General features: G+C 41.0%; 1 protein-coding gene across 1 annotated transcript; it reads right to left on the bottom strand.

Moving 5' to 3' along the window:
- Nucleotides 1-2,153: 2,153 nt before the first annotated feature.
- On the bottom strand, nt 2,154-13,864 carry LOC132998131 (alpha-protein kinase 3-like). Its single transcript, XM_061067631.1, has 13 exons — nt 13,737-13,864; nt 12,063-12,184; nt 11,551-11,668; nt 9,947-11,201; nt 6,024-8,004; nt 5,314-5,461; nt 4,958-5,085; nt 4,833-4,868; nt 4,444-4,718; nt 4,123-4,211; nt 3,823-4,040; nt 2,603-2,651; nt 2,154-2,475 (listed from the first exon to the last, which is right to left on the bottom strand). Exons 1-13 carry the CDS (start codon nt 13,862-13,864, stop codon nt 2,154-2,156), a joined length of 4,869 nt encoding a protein of 1,622 aa, XP_060923614.1.
- Nucleotides 13,865-13,896: the final 32 nt, after the last annotated feature.

Genomic DNA, 13,896 nt, shown 5'->3' with positions numbered 1-13,896 from the left:
AATGACTTGACAGTGCATGTGAGCAGGATTGTCCTTTACCTTGCGTTTGATCAGTGGCAATGTGGCATGGTGATTGAACTAACAGTAGGTGGCAGGAGCGTCTTGTGTCATGAGAGGCCCACCACTCTACGTGTTGTTATCACGCCTCGGTCACTATCGATCCTGTCTGTTACCTCGGAGAGACATCATCAGGATAGTTCCTGTGTGGCTTCTCCAAACATACATCCATGTCCCCTATGGGGACCAGGTCTTGTATCAGTGGACATGTGGTGTAAATTAAGATGTAGAAGGTAAATCCCCTTTTAGAGATTTCCTTTGCTCAAAAGCATCACAAAAAAGCATTAGGACATCATAGAGCTTGTTACAAATAGTTACATTTTAAGTGTTTTTCTGGCACACCTATTTTTGTCCTATTGCCAACATAGTTGACATATCATGATTAAATTTAATTACTATCTTGTCACAAATATGTACGTAGGAAATATGTATAACAGGATCATACAGCTACCTAACACGAAAAAATCCTGTGATCTCCACTCAACTGTTGACACCATCTGATCTAATGCTGAAGGACATCTTCAGAAGTGATGCAGAGCGTCTTTTGTGACGTGTTCCTTTAGCTTCTTGGTACTGTTCACACGTGTGCGTGAGGCCACCGCTTACATAAACGATGACTCACTAATGACTGGGAATCACAAATGATTATCATAATGAAGTTAAAGCCTTTAACCCTGCAAGCACACATTGGTTTTTCAAGCAGCACTTCTCCAGTATCTGCGCAGGGATACGGTTTGCCCCTGAGTGGTAGTGCTCAATAGGCATCCAATGGCATGCATAATAAATCTGCTGCACACATTCATGTCACCCTCAAGATTAAGTGTTAGGTTCGGGGAATCACTTGCCTTTTAGTCCTTTGTCATCAGGTCTGATTTTTATCTGTCAATACTTTGGTTTATAACTAAATACCTGCAAAGGTAAAGACCTTGGGAATGAGACTAAACCACACAACTTTATTTAAACCTATATTGGCCGCAAAACATGAATTTATTTATGTTTTGGCTCTGGAGCATCTTCATTGCTGTATCTGTCTCCCACAGCCGCAAGCACGTCTGTGGACTCTCAGTCTTATTTAAGCTTGAGGCTTTAATTTTGATGCTTAATGACCTTTGTATTATGTATGATCCACTTCCATGATAGGGAAGAGACAGTGTGATATTCTACAACTTAGATCAGCTCTCCATCATCTGCAAAATCCTGATGTCACTGGAGAAGATAAAGTTAAAGTGCTGTTCTCTGAAATAATCTGCCCAAAATAGAAGCTCATAAATAAAGGTCGCATTGGTAATGATACCAGTAATAAATGAGACAGAGTCCTCTCAGATAATCGGAGTCAGTGAGATGACACCGGGTTTCTTATCTTTTTGGACGGTATGTTTGATAATGAGTGAATGCGGTATGGCATTTCTATTAAGAATGACATTTGGAATTTATAAAGCACATGTCATGCACTTCACAGTTCCTCCAAATGTACGAGGCTTAATATATCTTCATATATATTTTATTTTACAGCCAGTTGCATTCAAAGGTGCAGTTTCTGAAAATGTGGTGCAATGTAACAGCAAGTCAACATGGCAGCGTACAATATAAAAGCTCTGAAGCACCAACCACTGTACAACAGTGGGATTTTGAGGCTACATTTGGATTGATACATAGAAAAAAATATTTTATTTTCCTCCAGCCTTTAGAATGTGCTCTCCAACCCCATATATCTTGTTGTTTTTTCCATTGCATTTAAAAAGGTGACTATAAAAGAAAAAGCCACTTCAGTCCAAAATGTTTTATGTCATCACATTGTACAAAAACACTTACCTCTGACTGGCACCTGTAACCAAGGGTTCATGGGTTTATAGAACACAAACCCAGGGCAAGCCAATACTTCTGATTGCACAACAGCTTCAGTCACAGCATTTCAACATACATTCCTGTGGAGATTTACCACAACATGTGAAGGGATCAGTCCACAACAAGTGATCATGACGAGGAATGGTGGCTGTTAGAAATAAATCAAGTCTTATTATTTATTCATCCCCTTCCCTGGGGTCTGAGGGGTTTCATCCATCCCTCCAGCTCCATCTGGGTGTTTGTGGAGATCTTCATTCTGTGTCTGTCTTAACTATGTTGGGAGCATCTGCAGCTTTTTGTGGCGTTGGGGTCTTTGTGCCGTCCTGCTCTGTCTTTCTTGGCAGTCTGGGGCTGCCAGCAGCTTTCCGGCCCGCCTGGGGGCTGGAGGAACCAGCAGCCATCTTGCGTTGAAGCAATGGGCTCCTGGAGCCTTTGGGCTTTGTTGGTGTCAGTAAAGCGTCCATGACCTTCAGTGACCTCAGGCTCAGCAGACCACAGAAGTAGTTGCACTGGTGCTGGGAGACGAACTGCTCAAAAACTTTGGGATTCCCTTCAACAGATAAACCTTGATGCCTGCAGAACCACAGAGCAAAACCAAATCAAACAGTTGTATGATCAGAAGGGAACAAATCTAATTACCTTTAAAATGCAGGTTTTCAAAGCATAATTTACATAAACAACACAATGGAAATATACTGACCCAGTGGATTTGACTGAAATCCCAACATTGGTGAGCTTGGTGTCAACACCTGCAAAAATAAAACCATGCAATCACTTAATTTTTTCTCTTATCCATGTGGTATATTCAGACGTGACAGGCATGCAGTGTTAATTTACTCCCCATTAAGTCTAACAAACCATTAAAAATATGAAAAACAATATTTAAGTATGTCGTGTTTTCACAACACACAAATACTTAAAATCTGATCAGCATAAACAGGTATAATATTCTCTAACCTCTGGATGAGGGTTGGGAAGATAAAATAATGAAGTAGTTTGGCTCAGAGGTCTTGCTTTCACACTTTTCCTTATTGCATGCAGTATTTTACCTTATTACTTATGATAAGAAAACATAAAGCTTCACATGCTCACTTCCTATACAATACAAACCCCTTGAATTCCTGCAGTCTGACTTTGATGTTGCTTGCTACCATTTAACTCAATTTAAGTTGGTGTTGAATGCAGACAACTTCATGCTTTTGGCTTAAAATATTGACATAGAATTCTCAGAATAAGGCAATTGATCAAGGGATGGAAAGGGGAATGGCCACAACAAGTTTTTGGATACTATTATTATTATTGATCAGAACTTGTCATTCCATGTTAAAATCCTTGTTTCCAAGATTCTTTTTAGTAATAAATCCTGTGTCTCCCTCCAGGAAAGACAACACTTTGTCATGGAAACGTTTTTTTACTTTTACTGGATTATTACTTTTATACACAACTCTCCCCTGTATTGTTTGCTCCTTACCCGTGTACATGCATGTGTAAAAGCCTAAATCAACATGGCCTGCACTCTGACAATATTTTAAATATGTTGCCCGCCCTTCCTGGAATAATCTACAGAAGGATGTGGAATTGTGAGAGCTGGTTACTGTGGAAGAATTTAAGTACATTTTATAGAATCAAAAAAATAGCTCATACTGTGAATGCTCTTAAAAGTTTGTATTGAAATTCTGCTTGGAAGATTGAACTTGTGTTTGTAGTGTATGACAGCTGTATTTGTTTGAAGGTTGTATTGATTTGAATCTAAATTACAGTTTTACCTTGTTAAATAAAGGATATATACTGATTTTAACACAAACAAAGCAAATTAGGTAGTGATTGTTTCACAGCATCCTCTGTCCCAGGTTATCATGTCGTCTGAACGACCTTATCCACAAACTTGGAATTGCTTAACTGGGCTCAGGTGTCCCTTACCTTCCAGCCGAGTGAGGAGCAGGTTGCCATTGGTCCACTGAAAGATCCAGTGCTGCAGGGCACAGCATTTCTGCGCCACCTCCGAACTAGTCTTCACGTCTAATCTGCCCGTGTGATCCAGGACAGAGTGTTTCTGGTAGACTCCAGTCAGATCAGCCTCCACTGTGGCGTAGGGGACAGTGTTTGCTGGTCGGTAGATCAGGTAGACTGGAATCACCCTGTGTAACAAAGATCATGGTGATGTGTGTCATGCGCTGAAAATAACACCTAGGATGTTATAACTAAACTGATGGTACTCACTCAAGAGAAGAGCCAAAATTATCAAGCACTCTTGCTTCAGCTGAAAAGATTTTGCAGTATTCACGAGCCAGGTTCTGGATTTTACAATGCTGTGGGCAGAACATTGGAGGACAGCCAGTAAAGATGAGCTCAACCTACACAAGTAAATGTGTTAAATCTAAATTTAATTCAATTTGTGCAACAGTAATCCATATGTGGGCGGCAGGACCGACACCTGACTGATTCAGTTTGATGCCGGAATTGTTAGCTTACTGTTTTACTCATTTTCGGTAAATCTAGGATGACATGGATAGTATGTGAAATCCAAGCTTCCCTACATACCTGCTTGATGATGTCCAGGTTTCTTTCTAAAAGGTTTCTTTCTTCTTTGCCTCCATATGCGATAGGGTTACGTACTTTGATGATGCATGTGTTACCAGACTCATACACAGGCTCCAGGCCATAGATAACTTTTGCCCTCCAAACTTTTTGAGAGCAGCCATAGCCGATGTGTGACTCCTGCATCGTTATACGGCCAAATAATTTGTTGGCCCAGACGCCAGAATCAGCCAAACCCTTGGTGAATATCAGGGGCGTCATTTCGATTTCTTCTCCAACTGCACAGCAACAATGATAGTAATGCAAACTGATGTTACAAGGCCAGACAGCAAGATGGGCATATCAGGCTGGGACAAAAATCTGGGATTAAGACATATAAACTTGTATCTTACCACCAAGATCCTCACGTAGGGACATTCCGGCTATAACTGAGAGAGCAAAAAAACACAATGTGAGGCGCTATTAACAAGTAATAAAAAGAAAATGTATACATGCAAATGTAAAGAAGAGAACATACTTTCTGCACTAAGCAGTGTGTCTGTTGAGTCCGTCCCATATTCATTTGTGATTGAGCATCCGTAAACACCAAAGTCTCTGGATGATGCCTGAACAATGGCAAGATTCACCTGAGTCTCATCCCCTGCACTGAAAGAGAAACACGTCACAAATGATACGAATCTGTAAAAGAACGGTCTTTAAAAATAAAGAAGTCTTCATTTAACCGGAAATACAGTAAAACTGAATATACCAGAAACACATTTACAGTAAGTTCAATATATTTTGTTCCAATTTTTACCCTATTAAAAAACATAACAAAACACAATATTTTATGAGGAGTAATACATTTCCAAAAATGTTAATACAAGAACTCACCTTCTTTTAATCTGCGTGATCACCTCTTCATTTTTGTACCATTTGATTGTAGAGTCACTGAGAACATTGAAGAACTGGCACCACAGTTTCAGGTGTCCTGAGGCGTCGGAGAAGGTTTCGGCCCTGATCTTGCGGATAACTTGAGGAGCTGGAGGCAGAGACAGACAAGACAGGCAAGACACACACACACACACTGAGATCTCAGTTTCCTTCTAATGATATTAAATATATAGATAATGCCCTATACAAATATGCTAATGCTGGCTCATCTCATTACTGAAGCTTGTTCTGCTATATAAAGTGTATGCTGTTGCTACAGGAAATCAGAAAAATAACACATCTTTTAAAATTGTAAATGAAAAACTTAGCTATCAAATTCAAATCTAACCTCTTCATATATTGCAAGACTATCAAACACTATATTGTATCGGATATTCATAAAAAACTAAAGTACTTCTCATGGGACATTGTTGTGTTCAATTGTTATAGAATTCTGCTAGGTGGTGCTGTAAGCTAATGAACCGTAGGAAAGGCGCAAAGAGTTGGATGTTGTTACACGGTAGGTCATGTTGGAGCTGGTGCTTTCCCAATATAAAAAATCTGTAATTATCTTGTGCTTAATCCTTCATACATCTAAACACTATAGATATTTCCTCAAAAAACAGTATAGATCAGTCTGTGAAATTGTGTTTTCATGACGATAGTTTTACCTTTGAATGGGTCTTGTTTGTCCTTCTCTGTAGGTTTCCCCTGTTCCTCAGTTTTTAGGTTGTTGGTCTTCTCAGTGGGTTGCTGGTTCAAGGCCTCAGTCTCGAGCATTGTCTTTCTCCTGTTCAAGAGTGGAGAACGTCTTTCTACAGGAGATGTCCGCTCACCAGCCGGCTGAAGCAGAGCTGCCCGTCGAGACAGGCTTGGAGACACAGAGGGCGTGACAGGACTCGGGGAAAGCTTGTTGTTCTGTGTAGAAACCTCCTTTTTCTCAGCTTTGTTATCGACAGGAGATGTAGCCTCTGCAGCCTCCTCGGATTTGGACTTGGGTATCAGGATTTTGCGGCGGGCCCCAGAGGCCAGCTCTTGTGGAGTAGCAGAGGGAATTGGTGAAGCACAGTCTCTTCTCTTTAGCAAAGGGCTGGCCTCAAGAGTTGGACTGATTAAGGAGTCGCTCCTTGAGACCTCCTTTACCATAGAGCTGTCCGGCTGAAGAAGTTTCAGGATATTCTCTTGTGTTTCTGTGCTTAATAAACTCTGAATGGGAATCGTTTGCACACTCTGCAAAGAACTCGTGTTTGTGTTCTGTTCTTTCATGCCGCAGGGATCTAAAAGTGTTGTGGAATTCATTTCAGTAATCTCCCTTTCAGGTTTGCCATTGAGTATAATTTCTGGAGTTAACCTTTTAACCGATTCAACTTCTTTGCCTTGAGCAGCTTCCTTTTGGACATGCTTAAAAATCATAATATTTGACTCCTGACTGCCGGACCTTATAGTCCCAGGTTCTTTACTGACTGTTTCAGAGAGGTTTGAATCTGATGCCGGTCTGTTGGCTTGTTCAACCTCAGCAGTTGAGGGAGGAAGTTTGTCTTGACTTGTGAGTGAAACAACAGGACAATCTATCGAAGGAACCAGACGTGATGCTCCAGTTTCCTGCCTAGTGTCCACAACACCTTCATTTTGTTTCTGTGGCGCCTGAAGAGGTGGTGAAGTTTTACTAGGAGTATGAATTTGTTCCTCTATAGTTGCATTGAGTTGAAGATACACCGCCGTTGGTGTTGCCTTTACGTTCGTTGGGGGAGTATCGTCAGTAAATGTTTCAGATTTGCTGTTAGGCGTTGACATCTTCACTTCCACTGTACACTGTACGTCATCATGTCTCAATCCCTCACATGTCATTGGAGCAGCTGCTGTTGGTTCTTGAACTGGCACTGAATATGTTAGAGTGGGATCAAGCGCCTTTAATTGAGATCTAAGAAGTTCAGCGATAGATATGACTTTTGACACAGGTTCAGGAATTTCATTGAAGCCTAAACTTTGGTCCTGTGTGTTTTCTTGGTTATTTGGTAACTGTGGCAGGACCTTCTTAGATACATTTGGCTTTACAGTCGGCAATTCTGGACAATTTTCCTGCACCACTTTTGATTCATTCGTCTCTTTGGAAGAAGCTTCCACAATTTCAACATCCACGTCTTTATCCAGAGCATCTCTACTCTTTTCATGTGGAGTAGCCGCTTCAGTCTCCATCTCAACTATCTTCTCAGTTGGGGCCACACTCTCAGACTGCATTAATACATTACCTACCTCATTGCCCTCTAACTTATCATTTACTAGTATATCTGTGTCTTCAACTGTTTTTACAGCCGTATCTGCTTGGCACTGGAGGGCCAGGGATGAAACATTACACTCTCGGGTGTCCGCACCACCATCCAGACTTTCAACAGTTGGCTTCTGTAAGTCTGCTAAAAGGACTCTTTGGCTTTCATTTGATCCTCTGGAATGATCCAATATGTCCTGTGTCATCTTGCCAATAGGTGCTTGAAGACCACGCTGCACAGACGTAGTCTGCACGTCATTCCTCGTCGTCTGTCGTTTTGAAGGAGTCTTATTTGGCTGTTGAGCCTCCAGTGTACCATGGCTGGGTGGAGGCACAGGGCTGACAGGTGCATCATTCCTGTTCTTCTTTGTACGGGCCTGAGTAACCTTGGGACAGAGCACAAGCAGATGTTTCCATGTTGTAAGTCCCTTATCCCCAGCTATGCAGGACATGGGTAAACACATGTAGTCTTAAAAACAGCAACAGCTTAACCATGAAACAAACAGAGAAAGGAATGGCAAAAAGAAAGATATAGTTAGTTACTGCAGCATGTGGTCCATCCTGCTATGAGGGCACTGTACATTCATTTTACCTTGATTCTAAATTCAGATTCCATTTAACATTTAACTGTGCCTCAAAAAGCAGCCACAGAACTCACTGTTAAAATAGCTTTTAAGATCACATACAAAACTGTATTTCTGATTGTTTCCCTCCATGGTGAAGCCTATTCAGAAACCAGGCTGCTATTTTATATTGAAGTGGAGACAGAAAGGTATGCCAGTCATTTCAAGAGGCTCGTCAGCCCTGCTGTGTTTTGTCTCAGGTCTCAGTGCCGTCAGCGTTCAACCATGTCACTGAGGCCTGGACCATTGCATAAGCAGCGCACAATAAAGATTCCCAACACAGACCAGCAAAATGTTTACAGGGGATTGAGGAGAGAACCGTGTAGCATACAAGTCTTCTATTGAAGCAAAGATTTTATATTGTTCTTATTACTTACACTAATTTGTGGTATTTATTAATTGTAGGAAATGTTTTACTTATATTTTAAGAGATTGGACTTTTGGCTCAACACAACTGAACAGCTCTTTAAATGTTTTTTAGTTGCCCTATACCTTGCCTTCAGGATTAATAGAGTTGTATTGTCCACACGACACCATCCATTTGACTTCTAAACAATATTTCTAAAACTATTTTGAGAAATACTTTCTAGAGTTAGATTAGAAGATAAATACACTTATATTATCTGGTGATTAAATATATATTTAATGGCTACAGCGTGCAGCCACTGAGTTTAAAATAGCACAGAGGATGGAAACAGGGGAAACACCCTGTATGGTTTCATTCAGTGGTAACTAAATCTGCCTGACTAAACCTCTAAAGCTCAAGGATCAACACATTATATTTTGTTTAGTTGTTGAATTGTTTGTAGGTGTTAAGTGTAAAACCAACAAAAAAGGTATTTTAAAAGAACAAGCTAGCTGTTTCCCCCAAGTTTCCTGTCTTTGTGCTAAGCTAAGCTAACCCCCTTCTGCTCTGTCAACATTTTTATCTTAAGATGATGCTGCTCTGGTCGTCTCTCACACCTCTGAACTGAAAATGTCAAATGTGCTGCATCAATGTACAGTCAGGTGACTAAATCAAGGAAATAGCGACATGAAGTGTCTGAGTGAGGTGTTGGGCCACTGTATGCTTCAGTGCCCTTTGGTATCACAAGTCTACAAGTCCCTGGACACTACTAGACAGATCAATGTTATTTTTTAATGGATGTAACATGTTGACATTACTTTAGAAAGTAGAGCAAATTTAAAAATCTCAAGTTAATTAACTCACATTTAAACCTTAAAGCCTTGAAAACAGTAGATGTTTGAATTGATGTATAGAATGAAGCAGTGTTTTAAAGTTACAGTTAGAAAGATACTAGTTTCACAACTTATCCTACGTTGAAGTTGTTCACCAGAATTTTCAATAAAACTTCATCCCCTCAATGTTATGACAGACTCTGCAGAAAGATACTTTGTTGTTCTTTCTTTACAAAACATTGCTCAATGTTGGCTGATGATTCTGTTTCACATATTGGTCTAAATTCTCCCATCGACATTAGACTGGCTTGAGATCTGCCCTGTCAGCCTCTTTCACCGCTCATTTTGGGGGGTTTTCCTGTAATTTGTCACCTGTCTGTACCATAAGCAGCTGTCAACGCATGCGTCATTTAATTCTTGTCACAGAGCACTAAGCAGCTATAAATAGCCTCCGGGATGCTTGTGTTAGTGTTGAAGCCTGTGTTGGCAGGACAAAGCACTCATGAGCTCATGCGAAAGCGCTCACCTCACTCTGCGGGACGGTGCGCGGCGCGGGCACACTTTTCGGGCAGGGGCGTGATTCCTTCTCAGACGGCTTATCTCCAGCCTGTTCACATGGACGCTCGGGCGAAGCAGCCCTGATTTCACACGGTGTGTCACCTGACGTGAGGTCTCTGGGTCCCAAAGTGACACTAGTGGAAGTATCTGAACTCTCATCAATATCCATGGCTTTAATATCTCTTTTAATAGCGTCCTTCTTAGTTGTGCGTAGGAGTGTCGATGCAACTCTTGACTGTCGTGTTGAGGTCATGTTGAGGTTGAGGTTGGGACTCTGTTTCTGCGTTTCCACATTCTCCTCTTGGCCTCTGAGTCCAGCCTCATTCACATGCTTTGCCACATAATTATCCTCAGGTCCTGACACGGTCTGACCTTCAGACGTAAGAGCAGCAGGAGATAGTGAAACAGGGAGCTGCCCAATCTGTGAAGGCACATGACATACGTTATCACCCTTTGAAGGCCTTTTAACTAGGATTGCTTTCTCTGCTGCGGACTTCTGACGTGGTTCTGTCATGTTTCTGTATTTTGGATCCACAGCTGTTGCAGTAGAAATCGTCTCTACTTCCATAACTTCTTCTTGATTCCCTTTACACGGTACTGAATCTCTGCAGGTTGGAGCTGCAGAGGCTGAGGTCTCGTCCTTTGCCTTCCTTTCCTCAGGCTTCCTTTCCTCAGGCTTTCCTTTCCTCTCTCCCAGTGCATCTGCTTTTGCAATTTTTGCGCAGTTAGAAATTTTGATCTTCTTCTTGACAAAGGGAGTTTTGGGTTGGTGCGCATTCAAAATCTTGGGTCCACCATCATGTATGTACGTTCCGCCCTTGCTTCCATTTTCAGTTACCACTTGTCCGTTAGTGACTGGCTTTTCCTCAACTTCCTCCACAGTGGCCTCCTGTAATCTGGCCTCGGTCACTGCAGCAACAGCCGGCTGGTTCTCCTCAGTGCCCTCATCCTCCGTGGAGCTCGGCGTGCTGAGGAAGGCCTCCATTGTGGAGCGGCGTTTCCTCTGCGTCCGGTCGGGACTGATGGTTCGTAGCGGCTCCTGGTTTTCTTTACCCTCTGCTTCCCTGCACCGGTTCTCAGCCTTTTGTTTGAGCTTTCCAAAGTAGCGCTGGTGGATCTTAAACTCGTTCATTTCACCCACCTCCAGAACCCCAGAACAGGACACGATACCTTTACTGTTGATGGCCGAGGCCTGGTATATAGCTGCATCCTCCACAGTGCAACTGCAAAAGAAGACCATTTAAGTTCAAAATGAAATACATCAATTAAAATAGATCAAGAAAACTAACTGATGCAACAAAAGTAATCATTGATGACAAGAGCACTGTTAAGGGGATAGGCTGTTTTTTTTATGTTTACTAGGTTTAGGCCGTCTCAATATTTGTTTGACTATACAGAAAGATAAGATTAATACAAACAACGCTTTAATACAATGTTTTTTGTCAGATTGTTCTTTGATGTGTAGTGTTTCTTATAATGTAAAGAAAGAACAGAATTATACGATGTTGATCATGGTAATATCTTGATAGAATAAGGGTTGTCATGCATATTAGGGGTTTGAAACATACTTACTTGTAAATATGCAGGGAATAGTTCTGTCCGTTGCGGAATATTTCATATTTAGGCAGGCCACAGTATCTGTCTAACTGCACATCATCCTTATACCAAGTAACCTGAGGGGTTGGGTATCCTGAAAAAAAAATAAAAAAACATTTCAGGATATCAGGGCAGTGGATAAACAATTTCTTTATCAAATAAACATAAGTAGAAGTTTGGTTTATATTGGCTAAGAGCAATGTATTCTTGAGTAATGAAATAGCTTTATTTGTTAGTCTTGTTAGCCTTGTTATAGCCTTGTTGGAAATCTTAATGATTGTCAAATGCTCAGTAAGTATAAATCCATGTGTATGTTGTTGTTTCGTAATTTTGTGTTTCCACTTCCTTTTAGTTGTTACCATCTTATGCACATGCTATTCAGAATTTTTTTATTATTGATTAGAATGGGTTATTGTGTGCAGTTGCAATATATTTCAATTATGTCACACAGGGATTTAAACTGTAAGACATTTGAATCATGTGTTTACCTGTAACCACACATGAGAACTTCACGTTGCATTTCTCTGACACAGCTTTTGACTTGAGGGTCGTTTCGAAGGAGGGCTGCGTCTCCTCGGTCAGTTGTGCCATCACGCTGGAGAATGTGCTCCTGTAAGACAAGGCAGAGGGCATCCCTCATTATTGTGTTGTGAAGGTCAGCAGCATTGCAAGTACAGACTATGTGGAGCTGTCGACAAGCTTATTTTAATTATATCGGGTTTTTTGGAGATTAAAATCCAGATCATTCTTAAATTTCATTTTTCTAAATGTTCTGATTTGATGCCGTTAACCACATTGTGCGTATTTGTGGTTTTTCCTAAACCACATAAGCAAAAATAAAATATACAGTCCAGAGTAATTAGTTGGAGGTTTCATCAGTTGAGATGAAATTAATTCCAGAAATTAGCAAATCACTATAAATAGTGTGAAAACAGAATTTTGAACCATTATAGCATGTGGAAATGCCCAAGGAACATCACATGGAGATCACAGTATAATATTAAGTGATCGGGCTTGCATGCATATCCTACAGAATCATTATTATGGTGCTTGTGTTAAGTGCAGTTGATCAATGTCTGGTGTTGACATCCATTTCAGTGCTGGGTCAGTGCACGGTTTAAGGATAGGGTTACACTTCACTGCATGTTGCTCACCATTAAGCAAACAAAACAAGACAGTAACGATAAAGACATTCACACTTGTTAATTATAGGAATAAAATGCATGGTTTAATGTGTGCACGTCATTCTTATGTTTGTGTTCATGGATTTCAAAGCTGATCTACAGACATGCAACGCAAATAATATCAGTAATCAGCTTGAATATAACTTTAAAACAAAGGTTTTGCAGGAAATTTATCTTGTTTTTGGTTGAAAAGTAGGTTTTCTGATTACAACTGGCTACTTCCTGCAACAACATGATCCTGTGACAGGATTTTGCAGTGAAAGTCCATCATGCAACTACAATGGCACCCAGTAGGATTTAAATTCAGTGTAATGGCAGTGTTATTCTGCTAAAGACAACTAAACATTCTTTGCAGAGATAAATAGCAGGGTGCTGGACAACACATACTTCCTTTGCTAAGGCTAAAGCCCTATAATGCCATGTTAAAGAAAGACAAAAAAAAATCCTGGATCCACCTAGAGTTAATCTGGATCTGATCTAAAATCGAATGGGTTCTTCTTTTGGTAATGCCCAAAGAAGAACCAATTCGAATTTGACTCTTCCGCCAAATTTCATGAAACTTTTGGTTTGGTTTTGGGGTAATATTCAGACAGACACAAGCAAATAGCAATGAAATCCTCCTTGTTGGAGGTAAAACTGCATGCTGAACTCACTGGTTATGTTCAGGTATGTTGCCCTGAAACATAAACTATAGAATCCATCAATATTTATTGATAAACACGTCATGCTGAAGGTCAGCGCTCCCGTTTCATGAACAAATCTTTCCATGCAGAAGCTGTTGTCAGTGGATTGCACGATGTGAAATGGGCCCCATGGTGCATAACTGAGATGCTGTTCTTAATCAGCAGTATATTTAAACTCCGGTGACCATGGCAACAAAGCAAAGAAATAACATGCCGCACACTTTCATCCCAGGTTAGGAAAACCATGAAGTGTTGACGTGTTCCGGTGCCCACGGAGTCAGTGAAGAATCTGTACCTGGTTTCTGGCCTCACGTTGGAGAGGTAGCTGCAGCCGCCGGACCTACTAGTGCCAACAATTGTTTCCCCGTTGGTGGATCTTCCATTCTCAGAGTTGGAGCGAGTTGGTGCCCTCCGTGAACCCATTTTTAACCAGATATTGTGACACGTGAGGAATA

Source organism: Limanda limanda, chromosome 3, assembly GCF_963576545.1.
Source record: "Limanda limanda chromosome 3, fLimLim1.1, whole genome shotgun sequence".
Classification (NCBI taxonomy): domain Eukaryota; kingdom Metazoa; phylum Chordata; class Actinopteri; order Pleuronectiformes; family Pleuronectidae; genus Limanda; species Limanda limanda.
The sequence above is the reverse complement of the archived record's forward strand: the minus strand, read 5'-3'. Positions and strand labels throughout refer to the sequence as shown.